Source organism: Phycodurus eques, chromosome 22, assembly GCF_024500275.1.
Source record: "Phycodurus eques isolate BA_2022a chromosome 22, UOR_Pequ_1.1, whole genome shotgun sequence".
NCBI classification, from domain to species: Eukaryota; Metazoa; Chordata; class Actinopteri; order Syngnathiformes; family Syngnathidae; genus Phycodurus; species Phycodurus eques.
In genome coordinates this window covers 1,487,705-1,506,654 of record NC_084546.1, presented here as the reverse complement: position 1 = coordinate 1,506,654, position 18,950 = coordinate 1,487,705, and the positions used below count along the sequence as shown (strand labels likewise).

General features: G+C 46.3%; 2 protein-coding genes across 2 annotated transcripts; one reads left to right on the top strand and one right to left on the bottom strand.

The window, feature by feature from the left end:
* The first annotated feature begins 694 nt into the window (after positions 1 to 694).
* On the top strand, positions 695 to 4,779 carry eri1 (exoribonuclease 1). The gene is made up of 7 exons (XM_061667231.1): positions 695 to 1,168; positions 1,796 to 1,968; positions 2,034 to 2,250; positions 2,326 to 2,409; positions 2,971 to 3,080; positions 3,166 to 3,280; positions 4,317 to 4,779. The coding sequence occupies exons 1-7, from the start codon at positions 1,094 to 1,096 to the stop codon at positions 4,557 to 4,559; spliced, it is 1,017 nt and encodes a 338-aa protein (XP_061523215.1). The 5' UTR covers positions 695 to 1,093; the 3' UTR covers positions 4,560 to 4,779.
* Positions 4,780 to 4,804: 25 nt separating this feature from the next.
* Positions 4,805 to 18,462, bottom strand: LOC133396932 (laminin subunit beta-1-like). Its single transcript, XM_061667226.1, has 33 exons — positions 18,293 to 18,462; positions 17,843 to 18,018; positions 16,393 to 16,528; positions 14,902 to 14,975; positions 14,451 to 14,639; positions 14,307 to 14,370; positions 13,225 to 13,427; positions 13,038 to 13,158; positions 12,777 to 12,965; positions 12,525 to 12,701; positions 12,109 to 12,221; positions 11,955 to 12,034; positions 11,751 to 11,886; positions 11,519 to 11,677; positions 11,308 to 11,441; positions 11,121 to 11,241; positions 10,857 to 11,043; positions 10,559 to 10,702; positions 10,254 to 10,485; positions 10,019 to 10,182; positions 9,663 to 9,887; positions 9,332 to 9,549; positions 8,840 to 8,936; positions 7,677 to 8,046; positions 7,433 to 7,617; positions 7,114 to 7,355; positions 6,834 to 7,040; positions 6,615 to 6,759; positions 6,342 to 6,549; positions 6,111 to 6,252; positions 5,867 to 6,043; positions 5,642 to 5,801; positions 4,805 to 5,579 (listed from the first exon to the last, which is right to left on the bottom strand). The coding sequence occupies exons 1-33, from the start codon at positions 18,324 to 18,326 to the stop codon at positions 5,443 to 5,445; spliced, it is 5,346 nt and encodes a 1,781-aa protein (XP_061523210.1). The 5' UTR covers positions 18,327 to 18,462; the 3' UTR covers positions 4,805 to 5,442.
* Positions 18,463 to 18,950: the final 488 nt, after the last annotated feature.

Genomic DNA, 18,950 nt, shown 5'->3' with positions numbered 1-18,950 from the left:
ATTCAGCTGAACATTTTATGAAACTGGAAGGACGAATGATACCCGAAAAATAAAAATAAACAGTAAAGTATCAACATTCAGTTGTGATCTTGACATCTCATAAATATAATAATAATTATAGTAGTTGAAAAAATATTTGCAACGGATGGGCAAGAGCACATTTGATTTTTAAATCAGACAGATACAATCCAGGTCATTCATAGATAAGGTAGAAAACAAGTTAAAATGTGTATGTAAAATTTGTAATAGTTTTTTGGAATATAAAAACTAATTTTTTAATTGTATGAGTCATAGTTCATATTATAATTGTTTAATAGATATATAAATAAATTCAGCTTTGTAAGAAATTAAGGGACAACAGCAAAAATATCAGTGTGTGTGATTTTGTTATTTATAGGTTTGGTATGTCTGTCTATGTTGCGCCAGTACTGACAGCATAATTCCCAAATTACAAATACATATATTGTCATTTAGAGCATTTATTTGCAGAAAATGAAAAATGAACAGAATTACCCAAAAAAGCTGTTTTTTTCAGAGCTGTACATAATATATAAAATGTTATTAACCCATTACTTAATAAACATAAATAGATTATAAAATAAAAAAATTACATATTACATTTTTCATTTTACTCCCATTTTATTCGATTGCTTGCATTAATATTTTTTTTAAATAATTAAATAAACGAATTTAAAAGATGACTAAATATTTTCAATATAAATTTTAGTGGAAAAAATAAATGCAACAAATATTACACTCATGTTAACGTAAATGAAGGTCAGTATGTCATCCAAACCACAGTGTGGCGCTGTTTGTTTTCTGTTGAAACAGCAAACCGGAAGCCGACCCAAATGAAAAAATTTGAAGGAAAATTTATTCCTGCGATGTAGCCTGCCAGCAGCTAGCCTCTCATCCAAACACGATCGATATATATTTACGTATTATTAATACTTTTAACATTATTTTAGTTACGACGAGGTCAAGTGACGAAAGTGCGTTTCCACTTCAGTTAGCTATGTTTTAAGCGGTCAATGTTAGCAAAGCGAGGCTAATTTCGCTAGTTTTTATAAATAATATTGTTGAATGAATTTAAATGGAAGAGCACAAGGAAAATATTCATGGAAAGGACGTCAACGTGAAGATGTCAAACGGAGACGAGGATGATAAGGTTTGTAATAACCGCTACTTTTGATATGTTTAGAGCAATGTTTACACAACGAAGTGTGTGCGAGTGTGTCAACGAATGTTCAAATGCAACTCAGAAGTTGCTTTTGAATATTCAAGTGACCATGTAAAAAGAATATGAAAATATGATATACAGCTCAGGAAAAACAGTAAGAGACCACTGTAAGATGAAACAATTAAACAAAATAAGGATTGACTTTGCAGAAACGGAATATTATTAAACAAGGGAAGGCTACAAAAGGAAGTTGAAGTCACAATAGCAGAAAAAAAGACATTATAACAATATATACATTTCGGACACACTTGTATGAAGTACAGTGAGCGATTAGGCAATATAAAGTGTACAATAGTGCAGTAATACTGCTCAACAACAGAATTGTTGCAACGAGGAATGCAGTAACAATGACACTACAGTGATGTTCAAAATAGCAAAGCAGGGGTTTTTCAGGCTCAAATGGAGGCGGAGGTGGTACCATTCTACGCCCTGTAAAATGTCATCATTGAATTCCAAGTCAAATGTTTAAGACTTTAATGAAAAAAATCAGAGCACTGACATCACCATGGTGGTATTTGTATTATCGCGGTACCTGGCATTATGATTCTTCTTCAGTTGAAGCCCGGCAGCACCATATGTGCCAAAGAAGTAGAAGATGCCCCTCAGGCATCCAACAGCAACTTCAGCCACCCCGTGTACAAGGAGATCGCCTTGGCCAACGGTCACATCAACCGCATGTCCAAGGAGGAGCTGCGCAACAAGTTGTCTCAGCTCAAGCTCGACACCAGGTAGGAGCGACTGACAACATGTCCACCGGAGAAGCGGGGCTCACGTCGGTGTTTTGTTGGCGCAGAGGTGTGAAGGACGTTATGAAGAAGCGACTAAAGAGCCACTACAAGAAGCAGAAGCTGACGCAGTCGGCGGCCAACGAGGGGCAGGGAGACGCTTACTACGACTACATCTGCGTGGTGGACTTTGAGGCCACGTGCGAGGAGGACAACCCTCCTGACTACCCGCACGAAATCATCGAGTTCCCCATGGTGCTCATCAACACGCACACCCTGGAGATTGTGAGAAGACTTTAGATGAAAAAAAAAAAAGTTCTCCATCACTCAGTTCCTAATTACGTATGTTTATCTCCTCAGGTGGGAACCTTTCAGGAATATGTCAAACCCGAGTTGTGCCCGACGCTGTCAGACTTCTGTGTGAAGCTCACGGGAATAACGCAGGTCTGTTTTTTTTCCTTTTGTGGTCACCTCACAGTGTCATCTGAAGTCTTAGATTGGATTTTCCCAAATGAATTATACCTAATTATTGCACATAAATCCTTAATCTGCTGTTCCAAGGTCCTAAAAATAGCCACATTGTCGTTCACTCGGGAAAAAAAAGCTAAATTCCATGTCAGTTTTTAATTCTCTGAATGCAGAAAAGGTAATTGTGATAGTTTGCATTTATAAAATCACATAAAATATTTCATACTTACCAGCCAATATTTTGTCACACCTAATGGACGCCTTTAGTAACACGGACGAAGTGGCCTTAAAAAGGCTTTTAAAAGTTTTGAATTTTTGACTTCCTTAAATCTGCAATAATAATACTGTCCGCAGAGTTCTTAAAAATTCTAAATACTGTGATATAATATTGAGTCTATATCTGCCACACATACTAAAGGTCTTAAATTGAATGGACGTAGCCTTAAGAAGTCTTTATTCTGATTTCGTTCCGTTCACTAATTCAGTTGATGTGTTTAAGCCTTAATCTGTGTATTTGATCGTGTTTTTGTGCACCAGGAAATGGTGGATGCAGCCAAGCCGTTCCCGGTGGTCCTGAAACGAGTGGTGAAGTGGCTTGAGGAGAGGGAGTTGGGCACCAAATACAAATACACGTTCCTCACTGATGGGTGAGTGTCGCGTTTTCGTTCTCGCTTCACTGAAGCTTGTTGAAATCTTCTCGTGTGATGTTTGGCTTTTTCCCGTCTCGTGCAGCGCGTGGGACATGAGCAAGTTCCTCAACATCCAATGCCGCGTCAGCCAGATCCGATACCCGCAGTTTGCCAGGAAGTGGATCAACATCCGCAAGTCCTACGGCAACTTCTACAAGGTTTGACTTTTGCATATACAGTAAGCCCAGACCTCCGTAAGGGCCAAACTGTTACCAATATCGTAAAAATGGGTTTATTTTTATTTTAGTCAGCTTTATCGAAATGTACAAACAAATAAAAACATGGTAAAAATGACATATAAATTACTATTTTAAAAAGTTATAAAATAATTTTTAAAATGAATATATACACATTCTTTAAAGTATATTGTATGTTTTTAAAATAAAAATTATTTTTATTGGAATCTTTTTCTGGAAGACAAAAAATATTTTTAATCGGGGCTCAATTAAGGTAAATCTGTTAATAAGTCATTGAAGTTATTGACGATGCTGTATATATCCACAACATACAGAACAATCCAAATCCCATTTATCTTTGTCTAATAAAGCTATATAAAAAATATATATAGATAAAGTAGAATAAAATTTGGAGAAAATAGCTGTGTATAAAGTGCATTAGTTCAGTATTGTACAACCTATTTAAATAAGTAATACACCTTCCAGGTTTTCACCTTTTTCTGACAATTGTAATAACAAGTTTATATAAATAAATATTTCAATATATAATGATAATCATAATACTACAATGATGTACAAAGAATTGCATGTTTGTTAGCAAACAGGGTACTTCCTGGTTCCTCACAGAGGAGTACCTAACGACGGTGCTATTTTGGTTTTTGGTTGGTACAGCAAAATAAAACAAAAAAAATAAATAATCTGCAACCGAAAATTGGTTTTGTAGTTTTTGTGTCATCCTGCTAGCATCCGAAAAATGGTTTTGTAGTTTATGTGTCATCCTGCTAATTAACAAACTAACCACGTAAAAACATTTGAAGTTTGTCTAACGGCCAGCAGAGGGAGACGTGCATGAGCAACCTCTTGCACTTGACTTGTGTCCTCAGACAACATTTTCCTAAGAGTAAATCAAAAAGCACTTTCCCCTCCTTCCCACTCTTACAATCTGGAAGCCATCGGCGTGGCTCCTCTGGGTGCTTTCGACAGGAAGCCAGTAACTTGCTGTGTCCCTCGCCAAAAGGTGCCGCGCACGCAGACCAAGCTGAGCACCATGCTGGACAAGCTGGGCCTGGAGTACGAGGGCCGCCCCCACTCAGGTCTGGACGACTCGCGTAACATCGCCCGCGTGGCGCTGCGCATGCTGCAGGACGGCTGCCAGCTGCGCGCAAACGAGCACATGCACGCCGGCCAGTTGCTCACCATCCCCAGCTCGGCGCCCCTGGAGGGATCCCCGGCACCTCGCTGGCCCGGCAACCGCAAGTAGGAGGACGCCGGGATGTCCGCGGTGCCGAGTTTTTTGACAATTCCTTCTCGACGCTTCCGGGGTCACAATTAGCCCCAACACCAGCACGGGAATGAAGAGTCGGCACCTGATGCTGCTACATGCTCATAAACTGCAGTTAATTTGTTCGGAATGTGAGCTGTAGACATGTTCTTTTTTTGTATGATCTTTTTTAACAGGAATAAACACTTGTCACAATGCACACTGCTGCTCATGTGTTTGTGGGTCAAACTTTATTCTTTTTTTTTTCTTCTTTTTTTTTAATGGACAAAAACATCCTAATCATTGATTGGAAAACTGGGACAACAAATGCTTCGCTAGATTTATTTGGGAATAGAAAATATATTTTATTTTAGTTGCATAGAAAATTAGTTTTTGGTTGTTTTTCCACAAACTCATTCTTAAAGACAAGGTACTTTATTCATATTTTGTCAGTAATATTCTTGTTAATGCTGCACCTCTTGGTCCATTCAGTCATATGAAACGTATGAATACACCAATCACAAAAAGTTAAGAATATCGGGCTTTTGGTTGAAATTTCAGGAATAATCTAAAATACACAAAAACCTCCCCTTCTTTACACCTTGAAATGCGTGTCCAACTGTTCACTGTTTCAGTCATTTTTGTTCTCAAACGAAACTGAACTGCAAAATTAACAATGAACTTGAAATTTCACCCGAAAGCCCTAACTTTTTGTGTTCAGGTGTAGACACTTTGGTTTTATGGCACAGAGGTCCGTTTGGTATGTAGTGGTTTCCTTCGTGACTTCCACGATTCACTGTGGAAGTGCCAAAATGGCGACTAAAGCTGCCTCACTGGTCAGGTCATATGTCTGCCTTCAAAGGAGCCCCCCCTCACCCTCCGCTCACAGGCAGGTGCTGTACAGCATCACCTTGTGGCTGATGTCGTCCAGGATGAGGCGGGCGGCCTCCTCCAGCTCAGCCAGCTCTGCAGCTTTAGCCTCAAGCGTTCTCTGGTTGTCCTCGTAGGAGCTCTCCAGCTCTGTGAGCACAAAATGGTCTTTTACCACTTTATAAACAAAGTAAGCGTGACAACAAACTTACCTTTTAGTCTCTGTAGCTTGACGCTACTCTGAGCCAGCAGCTCCTTGGCCTCCTGCTGCAGCTCGTCGGCTCGTCTCCTCGCCTGCAGCACCGACTCCCCCTTGTCTTCTACTAGGTCCTCCACCTCTTCCAGTTTGTCCTTCACCTCCGTGTCAAACTCCTTCACAGGCACAGAATAAGCATCACAGAAACCGATTCATGTTAAGCGGTGTGCTCGTTGGCCACCTGCTGAGCCTCGTTGGCATCCTTCTTTGCCCGTTCGCTGATCCCGTCGGCCGTCTCCGCCAGGCTGTTGATCACCAGCTCGTTCTGCCGTATTAGGCCCACCTCGCGCTCCAGCAGCAGCAACCGGCCCGTGGTGTTGCCAAGACGCTGCTCCGATGCCGCTGTCTCCGAGTCCACCTGAAATACACACGTGTATGTCACACAAACGCATGTGACCGCCGCACACAGCAGAGATCATACTCACAGAACGAAGCAGGTCCAGAGTTCCCTTTGTGTTGTTCTGGGAGAGTCGGATGGCGTCAATGGCGAGGCTCTGAGCACGCTCAGTCTCGTCCAGAGCCGTCTTCACCAAATGTGACCTCTCCATCATGTCTGACGCCTCTTTACTGGGGGACAGACAAGAGCAATTCATGCTTCATATCGGACTCAGACAACCCAGGACCTGACTCCCGTTCCTGGTTGCTGTTCTTCTTACTTGGCGGCCTCGGCCTGCCTCAACAGCTCCTCCGCAGCTTTCATTTCATCGGCGCTCTGGCTGAGGATGCTCTCCACGTTGGTCAGAGCGCTGACCTTCTCCTTGATTTCCCGGGTCAGCTCCTGCAGCTTCTCAGTCGATGTGGGCATCTCCAGGGCTAAGACCTCATTGGCCACCGCCTCGATGACGGAGGCGTTGGCCTTGTCGTCTGCCCAGTCGACGACAGACGTTAGATGTTTTGCTTTGGTTGATGTTTGAAGCAGTGTTACTCACTTGTGAGCAGGTCTCTTATATCCTTGATGAGGCTACGCAGTTGGTCGTTGCTCTGCTCCACTCGCTCCTTGCTCTGGTTGGATTTGATCAGCACCTGCTGAGCGTTTACTTTGGCCTCCCTTGCTCGATTGCTGGCCTCCCACACCTGAAACCAAACACTTTATCTTTCCTGAATTGTTCTCAACAAAAATGCTAAGGACTGCCGACATGTCTGCTCACCATCCTGGAGAGCTTGTCCACCTCCTGTATGGCTGCCAGGATTTCCTCGTCCAGCTCCTTGGCTGACTTAAGAGAAGTTTGGGAGGTAACAACGAGGCCTTTGCATCCTTCGCCGCCACACCGGGGGGCGCCGTCCTCGTCCACACAGCCCAACCCGCCGCAAGGAGAGCCGAGGCACTCGTCAGCTTCAGCCGCACCGCCACACATCTACAGAAGATGATTGAATGACTCGTCTCTGAGAATTTGTCTACAAAAATTTCCCGTCGTGAGTTCTTATCACCTTCTCACTGAGAGGGGACAGATCCAGTTTTTCCAGTTCATTCTTGAGCTTGTCCATCTTCTGTGTGTTCCGCTGGTGCCTGCGATCAAACTCCTTCTGGCTGACACTCAGCTTCTCCTTGGTTACCTTGCGAAGCGCCGCTGACTGCTCCACGGTGTTCCCAGGATCACTGCTGGAGGCATGGACTCGGATTTCTGCAATCATCGACTCTTCGTTTGCTTCTATGATGGTGTCCGTGGCACCTAAGAAAAATATCAGAGGAACACATCAAGGTGTTGCGATGACAATGTTCTAGTGTTCAATGAAATTGAATGGTCACCCTGGAAGTTGGCATTCTTGGTGTCATACACCTCCTGCCTGAGCTCCTGAACACGGCGCTCCCACTGGTTTGCCTGGTCCGTCAGCTCGTCTAAGTTCGCGTCGGTAGCGTTGACGTCACTCTGGAGTACGTTCAAGGTCTCCCCTGTTGTGTTAACCTTCCCGTCCAGGTAGGACATGACGCCACTGAGGAGGAGACTCCAATGAAAGGAGTTTGTGGATAGGATGTGTGTTTGTGGACGTACGTGATTTGGTGCATCAGGTCCTGGATCTCCTCCAGCTTGACCGCTGCAGGGTTCTTCTCCACGATCTCCTTGACCGCCTTCACGTTGATCTCCAGGCTAGTCACTAAGTCTTTGTACGGTGCTGTCACACCGCTGGTCTGCAGCTCTGTCACCTTCGCCTCCAGCCGACGCGTTTGATTGGTTAGTTCCTCAACCACCCCATCCCACGTAGTGAAGCACTGGTGGCAAGGCTGGCAGTCTGGAAACTCCCCCTGGTAGCCCCTGGCGCATTTGTCACAACGGGGGCCGGAAACGCTCTCCACGCAGGTGCAGTGTCCGGTCGCCCGATCACACTGCTCGCTGGAAATCCCGCGAGGGTCGCAGTCACAGGCTGCAAGAAAGGAGGATACACGAATAAAGAGCACAGTCACGTAGACGTCTCCTTAGGGAAGAGCATCGACTTCCAGCTTCTCCTGTAAATAAATGACCTCATCCTGACCTTGGGGGTCAAGCCGATCCCCCCATAGCTACTCCGCACGCCTGCAAAAGAAGTCCGAGTGAAGCAATGCGGGCTCCTTTTGTGCTTATTTGCCCAATGTAAGGCACTTTAAGGTGAAATAGGTTTGGAACGTGCACAGGGCCAAGGGCTCCTCATAAATCACAACGTACAGACTGTTAGACTTTCAAACTGGCTGTTAGCAGCACCTCTCAGCTGTGGAAGCTTCAACTGTCTCTCACACATAAGTGCTGACTTCTCCCAGTCAACAATCTGGATGCTCAGTACCAGCCAGTGGTCCCGCCTCAGAGTTTTAACAGCTTTGACGAGCCTTTTAGTGGGAATCGTTGAGGATTCCTGAGTCATGTGGGTGTTGCTGGGATGACGAAGAAAAAAACCTGAGATGCCTGGGAGTTCTTGAGAACATCTGGTTCTCATGAGCAGAGAAAACAAGGTCATTCGGAGCCAGCAGCCAATTGGGCCTCTGTTGTTTCACGATACCACTTTCCTCCTCAAGGGGCAATAGTGAAACTTTGCAAGACTTCAAACTCCGTGTTGAAAATACGCAGAATGGATCACATAAGCTTTAAGAACACCACAAGGGGACGCAAAAGTTGGAAAATTAACTAACCAATTTGGACATGAAATGATATGAAAGCACTGGCCTTGAAGGTTATATTTACCATACCATAACACTTGACTTCTGGATCCCCCCAGAAGAGCTCCCTGCATTCCCGACATGTCCTGCCACCAAATCCTGGTTTACACGAGCACCATCCCGTCACCTAGAGGCCAAGGAACACTTTTACAATGTAGAACAAAAGTGTTGTGTGTTTTTGCGCCAACATGCAGACCACAATGGACCTTTGTACTGTTATTGTGTGTCCAGTGATTCTGCTGTGTATTCGCTGGACTTCCTTCCTCTGATGGCGTGAGGCCATTACAAAGAAAGATACTTGATGTCTGTTTCTGCTTGCTTGTGTTTCCATGTGGTGTGTGTTTGAGCAAAACATCAGAGTGCAAAGCAGGAGCAGCAATTCCCAACGAGCTGGACTCCGAACATGAGGACATTTCACAAGCACACGCCCCCTAGTTCTGAGTACACGGCTCACCATGCTGCTCCAGTATACTTACTGTCAGTGAGAATTCTCAGGACACTTGTGATTTTCACACGACTGACCTCATCACAGGAGGAGCCAAAGGAGTGGACCGGGTCGCAGTCGCAGTGTTGGCAGCCTGTCCCGCTCGCCATGTTCCATGTGTCCTCTGCGCAGCGCTCGCAGTTCTGGCCTACCACGTTGGGCAGGCAGGGGCATTGGCCACTGTGCTGGTCGCACTGGCACTCATCTGGTGATGAACACGCATGTGGTGCCGTGCCCGCAGGCTGGCACATGCACTCTGCAAGACAACCGGTTGAGCTAAACGATGACTTGAGGGCTGGCTCCTCCACCGTCCATCAACAATCACCAGATGCTTAACATTTTGTAGTAAACATACACGACTCCACTCACTTCTGCAGCTTTGAGTGGCAGCGTTGCCATAGTAACCAGTTTTGCACTGCTGGCAGGCATAGCCGTCCGTGTGGTACAGGCACCTGAGACACGAGCCTGTACGAGCATCACAGGACCCGGGGTCTTGCATGTCAATGTTCCCGTTGCACTGGCACACCAAGCAGCGCCCACCAGGCACCAGCGGGTTGCCGAAGTGACCTGGGCCGCACTCGTCACACCTGGCACCTGAAAGAGGGGGTGGGTGGGGGGGTATGGGGTAGGTGGAAAAGCTTTCAGGCAGAAGGTTAATTGCAGAGGAGCTTGCATGTTTACACAAAAACAAATGTAATTGCCATGACATAATGTGTATGTTGTACCTTTGTAGCCAGGACTGCACACACACACCAGCTGGTTTGTCTTGTCCTCCATGTAGCAGCTGTCAGCAAACTGACGTGCACTGCGCGGGCCGTCAGGGCACAAACAGGGTCGACAGTGGCTGCCGGACCCTAACTCTGGGTCACCATGGTAACCATTCAGACATCTGTAAGGTTAAAGTCACAATAACGTTAGATTTGCTTGAAGGAATACGCAGCGTTTCATCTCTTCTCGTACCTCTCACAGTAGTGTCCGGTGGTTAGGTCTCGGCAACGTTGACACTCTCCCGTCTCGGGGTGGCAGACTTCACTGTGGCCGTTACATTGGCATGGTTGGCAGTGAGGGAACCCCCAAAATCCTGGCAGACAGTGGGCACACTGGCGCCCCGTGGCCCCGGGGACACATGCACACTGTCCCGTCGATTCATGACAAAGTGCGCCAATTGATCCTCGAGGGTCGCAGTCGCAGACTGGGGCAAGAAATTGTTCCGAACTGTTACCAAACAAGCATGAGAATCTCGCATACTTATGCCGAACACTTACGTATGCATCCCGCGGGGCTGAAGAGAAACGTGGCGGGGGCGCAGTGGTCACAGTTCCTGCCCACCACTTTGGGTCGACAGTGACACTGGCCTCCGTTGGGCTCGCACACGGCACTGACTGAACCCTGTGGGTCACACTGGCATGCTGGGAAGCAAATCAGACATGTTTGTGTCAGTGGAAAAATTCCAGAATGAAGATGATCCTTTTGTTCCAGATGACAGGGTTCACTATTTTATTTTATTTTTTTATTTTTTTTAAAAAAAAATTTTTTAAGGATTATATTGGGGGCTAAACGTACGCATGGCTCCTTGGTGCAGCAGTGCAGAGACGCTGAAGATGTAGTCATTGCAGATGTCTGTCATCGGACTCTTGACCACGCTCTGGCTGCTCTCCAGGCAGCGGTAGCGCTGGAACGTATCCCAGGCTGCTTCGCCCTCTGTGCCGTGGAACATTTCCAGCTCCCGGATCCGGGGAATCAACACCAGCTATAAAGGAGAGGAAGAACCGGAGGCATCCTAAACCTGTCTCAAGGCTGAATGGCTGATGTTTTAGCGAAACTTACAGAGTCAATGAGCGTGTACGGGCTCTGTATGTCACTGTAGGACGAGTAGAGCGGCAGCCCGAGGCGGACTGTGTAGTTCTGTCCCTTCTCAAAACATACGGGTCTGGGCAGCAACATGTGTCTGCAGGAAGTGTGTGGTGAGGTGGAGGGTCAAATATGGAAATTTGAGATGGACAACTTTTGTTACCTTGATCCGGGTGGCAGAGAGACATTCTGCTCGTCTCCATCACCAAAGGAACCTCCGCAGTGGGCGGAGTAGTTGGGAGGGTTGAAGACGGGACGCTGGACTTTGACGTTGACCTGCTCCCACTGCTCCGGAAGCTACCATCAAGCAGCAGTTCTTGGTTACTCTCAAAGCTTAAAAGCACACGCATCAGTCAAACCAAAGTGAAGCTAACCTGCGGCTCATAGCGGATGAGAACATCATAGTCCATCGAATCTGGGATGTTGTCTATGTTGAACTCTAAATAGGCTCCCTCTGGTACATTAACAAAACCCATCCCAGTCCACGTGGGGCTGCGATCCAGAGGGTAGGGTCTGTGGACCACCGACACGCCCTGACAGACAGGCACTCTTTTTTAACATTAACATCTTTAGAAGGGGAAGACGGTGAAGTGTTTGTGTGCCTACAGGTCCGTGGTCAGCATCCTCAGCCTCATAGGTGTAGTGGTCAAGAGCGATGAAGTAGAAGCCGGACTCGAGTTGGTCACAGCGCCGGCCAAACATATGCTCCCTGCACTCGCACTGCCCAGACACGGGATCGCAGCTGTGGAACGTCACATTTAGGGAGTCTTGATTTTATTTAAGACTGTAATTTTGAGTTAGCGGACATACTTATTGTTGATGGCCCCTCCTTGGTCACAGTCACAAGGTCTACATCCGTCCATGTCATTGGAGAGACCCCAGTGTTGCGGCTATGGTTGAATGCTTGTTAGTTAGGAAACCACAGAGTGACAGACATGCGCACACCGAGGCTGAGGCTGCCTACCAGACACTGGTCGCAGTCATGTCCGCTGACCAACCGCTTGCAGAAGCACCTTCCTGACTCGGAGTCGCACGAATTGCCTCCTGGCAGTGTTCCCAGTGGGCTGCAGGCACAAGCTGCCAAAGCAAACAACACAAAGTCAGCAAGTGTGTCACATTTTGTCGTGGTGTTGTGTAAACGTGTGATTATCACATCGGAATGGGAAAATAATGTTCAAACTTTGTCATGGAAAGTATACTCTATGGACTGGGACACACCTCTTCTTCAGTTGTCTTTATCGAAGCAAGACATTTTGGACAATTGTATGCATCCAATTTTGTGTTTGGCCCTTTTTCTACATCCTATCTCTTCACTTATCACTTCCTGTTTGGCCAGGAAGTTCCAATACCTTTGCACATACAGTGATTTGGTGTTCCTACCCAGGCATCCGTGCGGACCCTGACCCAATCCATAGTGTCCGCGTCTGCAGTGATCGCAGCGGACCCCCTCCACGTGGGCTTTGCAGCGACACTGGCCCGAGATGAGTCCGGCGCCCACGTCGGTCCTGGCATCACACAGCCCCCCCTGCAGGGAGCCGACCGGGTCACAGTTACAAGCTGTGGAGAAAGTTTTGATTAGAGATGAGGTCAAGAAGCAAATGACAAGGTTACATGTGGGGCATCTCAACGTACGCTCGCAGACATTGGGGTCCCGCAGATCTCGGTTGGGATTCTGATAGAAGAAGGGTGCGCACTGCTCGCACTGGCGGCCCACCGTGTTGTGACGACAGTCGTCGCACACGCCGCCGCTGAGGTTACCTGTGGTCATGTAGACGGCCATGTCGAAGTGGCATGAACCCGAGTGCTGGTTACACTCGCACCCTGGAGAGGAGAAAGAGGGTGCGTCCAGATTAGGTACGTACAAAAGTTGTTCGAGGTCGTTCAAAGTCTTACTCTTGCAAGCATTAGTGTTGCGGCCCTCGGCTGGCCTCCAGGGGTGGTCATGATGGAAGTCCTTGCATCGCTCGCAGTTCAGGCCCTCAGTATTGTGGTTGCACACACAGCGCCCGTGGACCTACACAACAAACTTAATAGAACACATTCTTGTTGATGACACTGGGTGAGCGCGTGTGCCACCCACCATTCCCTCAGCCCCTGTCGGCGCTCCATCGATGGGGGCGCATTCGGAGGCGTGGCCATAGCAGAAGCAGTTGCCACGAACAACCATGTCGTAGAGGGCGTAGTAGTACTTCTCTGTCACCTCCTTGCGCAAGTCCAGCAAGTTGTCGCCCAGCGTGTGCAGCTTCAGGAAGTTGACGCGCAGGTTGGTGATCTTCAGCATGTCTGCAGACCGAATGACACACTGGTTGGACGCCATCTTGTTCCCACTGAGCTGCTTTACTTCCAAATAGCTGGCAGAAATGTGTTGTGTCTTCATTCTTGGTATACTATGGCTTTTTGGAGGGGGAGGACATGGCAAGAGTGGTGAGGATCGCTGCCTGCCACCCTGGGGATCCGAGATCAAGTTATCAGAAAAATGTGGGTAACGTCAACTTTGTCATTGCTGGAGAAGATGTAGCAACGGACCATCCACCCCAAACATCCCCCTCAGGCCTACGGCTTTGATGTCCTTGAACCAGGCACCATACCCTTGTGTGCGAAGTTGCCCTCTGGTCCAGTGTGTGCCACTAACAGTGTAACGCTTCATTCGTCTGACTTCCGTGCAGGCGGCGTGGATTCAATTCTCGCTCATTGGCGGTGTGAAAGGTTTGCTGTCTCTAGATGTGCCCTCTGATTGACTCGCGACCGGTCCAGGGTGTAGTGTGCCTTTCGACCAAAGTCAGCTTGGATCGACTCCAGTTTCCCGCAACCCTGAAAAGCATAATCGCTATAGAAAATGGATGGATGGGCTTTCATCAGGCTTTTGATTGACTCAAATTTAGTTCTGATTAGGAGCTACGTGTTTTCAAGTGGACAGAGATTTTTTTTAAACACCATTGGTGAAGACAAATGTTGTTTTGAGTGGGGGGAAAAGTCTTGTGTACTTGGACATATCCGCCTCCACGTGAGAAATTCCTTGCGAGCATTTTCTTCCCGTCTGACCTCATTTCCCAGAATGCATTTGCTGGAATTTTCCTATCCTGGAGGGGTTGAGAGGAAGTGCCCCGCTCTTCAGTGGGGTCAGCGAGCAAGCGAGATAAAAGAATCTCAAAAACATCTTACTCTGGATCCTCAAGCTGTACGGGTCCTTGATCTCAAAGGCAGGGTCCAGCACCCGGAATATCACCTGGGAAGGTGAGGAAATGTCTCTTTGATTCCTTCGCATGACATTTACGTGTTGATTTTCTTTTCTTTTATTGAACAGACCTCTCCCTCGGTGGAGGGTTCGATGTCAGAGTAGTGCGAGTCGCAGATGATGTCGTCCACCTTGACCATGGGCCCCGGGGACACGCTGGGAAATGCCGCCCGGCAATCGTAGGCAAAGTAGCGGTACACCTCCCAAGTCTTGCCGAAGTCCATCGAACGCTCGATCACCATGGCGGCCGGACGGAACGTCTGCAGGTATACGACAAAAACGCAACGGTTCGAGCGCGTAAACGTCAAATAGGAATTTCGGGTGATGTCACACAAGGCTGCACAATTCCAGCGGGCCGCCATCACCCTGACGGAATGATACGGTTTTACTACTTCCTCTCTTCCCACCGCTCGTCCACATTCCTTCGCCACAGCTGGCCCTCGCCGCCTGTATCTCAAGGGACCCTTTCCAGCATTGACTTATGCATGTCTGAAGTGTCTTAACGTGTGTGAGAAGAGGCACCTTGAAGGTCATGATGAGGTGTGTGAAGTGGAACTCGGCCTCCAGGTCCAGCTCGATGGTCACATTCTCCACACCTGCACACGGGAAATGAACAATGACACTTCTTGTGTTGAGCGTCGACACACAGCTGGCGCACTTCCTCGCACACGCATTAACATGTTTGAAATATTTAGAACACATCTGTGCGTTCAGATCTAAACAAATGAGAGTGATTAATTACCTCCGCCAAGGGGGCTATATGATGATGTCATTGCCATTTCTTCTCCAGGGGTTTTATGACAACGCAGCTATTCATTTTGATGTGATTTTTTTTAAAAACATTGCAACTGTATCAATTTTCATAATTACAAGAACATAATGAAATATTCTGAGAAATGTATTCAAATTAGTGTGATTTTAAAAAAGATACATTTTCAGATGCCTATTGTAAATATCATAAATAAAATAGCTATATATTTTAATTCATATTATATATAATTTATATTCATAAATGAATAATATAGCTAATATTTTGTTATTTATGTTACTGTTATTAATAAAATAATAATTACGGGAAAATAATCAATATTAAAAGAAATGTATTACAATTATTTTAATTAAGTTATTATAGTATTTTCATGTGTAATATGAAAATAACACCCCAAAAAGTTGTACTCTTGTGCAGAAAAAGTTCCATTTTTATGTGGATCAAATTTTGAAAACAAGAAAATAATGTCATACTTACATGAGAAACAGTGCTGTTGTTACCAGAATAATGTGAAAAAAAGTCACAACATTCCGGGAATACATTTGTCCAGAAAAAGAAAAAAACATAATAGTGATAACTTTGTTGTGGTTTTCGAGGGACTCAAAACATATAATCATACAATCTAATGAAAAATATATTAACACATTATTAATGGACTAGAATAAAAAAATATTAGGAAGACAAATGCAAAAAGAAGGTTGTGCGCTACAGTAGACACACACACACACTGCAGGAGTGCGAGTAATCTTGGACAGGTTTCTGCGAGGGAATTAGGAAATCCCAAACTCGACTGCGATGCATCTGCGGCTTCCCAAACATCTGCTGCGCTGGCTGCCGATCTTGCCTTAGACTCATTCCCACTACCCCCCCCCCCCCCCCCGCCCCCACCCAACCCTAAAAAAAGCTGATGTTTTCAACACACTTAAACATGCAGTAGTCATCCTGCATCTGTTCCCATACTTTAGCAGACCATTAATATGCCCATTCATGCAGGGACATGGTGAATAAACGAAAAGATTATATAGATTTATCAGCCGTCTGGTTTCCACACCATTCAGTGTGATTGCTGCTGCACTAGCTGATGGAAATCTTCCATATTGTCGTGTCTCATTACCACAACTCCTGATGTGCACTTTGAAGGACACACACCTGTTTCTCGCCTGTGCGCCCCACCCTGAAGTCATCACCCTCGTCTTCTCATTAGCCAGGTTCTCACGGGAACTTGGTGCCCGCCTCCGACTCACCGTTTTCTGACTGCCACCACGTCTTGAGGCGGTTGGGGGCGAAGGTGGTCACCACGTTTTCGATGGTGTGGCTAAGCGGGTTGACGTCCTCGTCGTACGGGTCCCTGGAGTCGCACAGGAAGCAGTTGCTCTCTTCCTGATGGTGAAGAAAATTCAGTTAGGAAACATTTCTTGTAAAAACAAACGTGCTAGATGGCGCTATGCGGTGTTTTCTGACCTTTATTAGGGCAACATAACATAGTTTATCCTAGAAAGATTTCAATGTGCACTGCCAGACAAAAATGCACTGCCAGACAAAAATAGTGAAAATTCGTGACTAATTAACACCTCGCGAAATTGCATTTGGATGGTGACAAAGCACTACCTTTGCCTGAATGACACTCCTCAATTCACTTGAACATACTGCAGTTCATTGGCACCGGGATGCTACAAGATAGCGCCGAAGCAGTGCTTTTCTTGCTTTGGCTTCAGCACCAAAACATTGACGAGATAATAACAAAAGATAGGTTCTAAAAAGAATCCACTTTACTTTGCATCGAAACAAAGATACATTGTTTGTAGTGAATGAATAATTAAGTGACATTGGACTCTTGTCAGGGTACCCTAATGTCGTGTCTGGGGGAAACTAGACGATCACGGCCCGTGTGGCGGCCATATTGGGGAGGACCAAGTGTCTGACACCACGTCTGCATCTGGTACGTGTTCTAGAATGATTTCCAAACACAGCCGTAACATATCGCGGACACTGAACATAAACCGAGTAAACTAGCGATGTTTACTCCATCCCGTCAGTCTGTTCTGTGTCGGTGCTCGAATATCTACGCATGAAGCCTCACCTATGTGTTTAGAGTTGTGTTGAAAAGTGAGACGAGTTACAGAATAACCCCTTCTTCCTCTCATGTGTTACACATACTCGAAGACTGTGCTCATCCCGGTGCACAAAGTGTGTGTCTGTGTGTGAGACTCAATAAGGACGCCATTCTCTCCACGCAAAAAGCCGCCACGGGGCACTTTGACGCACACAGGCCGGCGTTTGTAGCCCCGCACAGGACTTTTTATTGTAGAGAGGGGAATGTCTGCGCTCCCACTCGTCGTGTCAGCCAGCAGACACCGAGCGTGTGCACCCACGCAGGCATTGTGCGCCATCCCAAACCTACTCATAAACATCATGAATTGTCCTAACAGGGATAGAGAACGTAGAAGACATGAATTGACCACGATGATCATGAGCTAAAAAGGCCTGAATGATGAATACAATGGTTTTAAATATTGACCCCAAACATTGCAACATATCACCGCAGCATCTCCAGGAAGTGTTAAAAAGATCAATCAAACTCCTCCAAGAATTCTCTTCATAGTTTCATGCGGCTGCAATGTCCTGACACAGTAACAAACAGTCAAGATGATGCATTTCGGGAGCGTATCTCCATTTACGTCCTTGTGTGCTCACCTCCAGGTGTCCCACGATGCAGAAGGTGTCGCTTCCGCGCAGGCCGCAGGTGGACGAGGCGTTCAGCTTGTGGGCGCGTCCGATCAGCAGGTCGCCCGTGGCCGGGTAGCAGCTGCCCTCCGTGCAAACGTCCGCCAGCTCGGGCGCATGCGTCCAGCCGGCATGCCAGAGCACCGCTAAGAGCAGGAAGAAGGACCACATCATCATCATCCCTCTACCGTGAAGGTTCTGTCCAAAAAGTCGCTGTAAGGGTGCGTTTACAGCTCACTAAGAATTAAACTTAAACTGCCCAACATCCCGGCTACTGTCAAGATGAGAACAGTGAGTAATTGCTCCCATCTGGCTTCCATTAAGAGCCATGTTGTTGTTTCCTTTTTTGGCAGCGATGAACAAAACATGACATTCCCCTCACAGAGCTGACACTACTCGGGTTTTCCCCATAAAACTCACCAAAAGTCGTCCAAATGTGGATGAGGAGCGGCATGTCGGAGCTCTGACAACCTGTTCACAGTGTTGATGCCTCTGTGTGTGTTTTTCTCTCCGGTAGTTTGTGTGTGTATGTGTGTGAAGAAAGTCTGAGGCGTGGGAGTTTTTCTTGGAGGAGTCCGCATCCCACCATCGACAGCTCCTCCCAGCTGTCAGTGGCGCGCCCCCTGCTGGTCAAAATGTACTGATATTGAAAAAAACACTAGTATTGCTCAATTGCAACAAACTTTTACATGGACAGTGAAAAACAACGTACAAATTCAGTTCAGAATATTTTAATTCATAGTAGAAGAGAATGGGTAGCTTGATGTCCCATAGTTTGTCTATATAAGTGCCCACAATTGGCTGGCAACCAGTATGTGCCCAGCCTCGCCAAAATTAAATTCCGTTACAGCCACGACCCAACAAGGACAAGCGCTGTAAAAGAGTATGCATGTTTTATTTTAATTCATAAATTATCTATTTTAAAAAAATATATATTCCCTCGCTGTTGCTACAAGCATTGTTTGGAAGCATATATCTGCAATTTAATTTTTTTTTTCCATTTTGTTATTTTTTTCCTTTCGTTTCATTTAGAATAATACATAATACATATTAAAATACCTTGATTAACATTGTATTA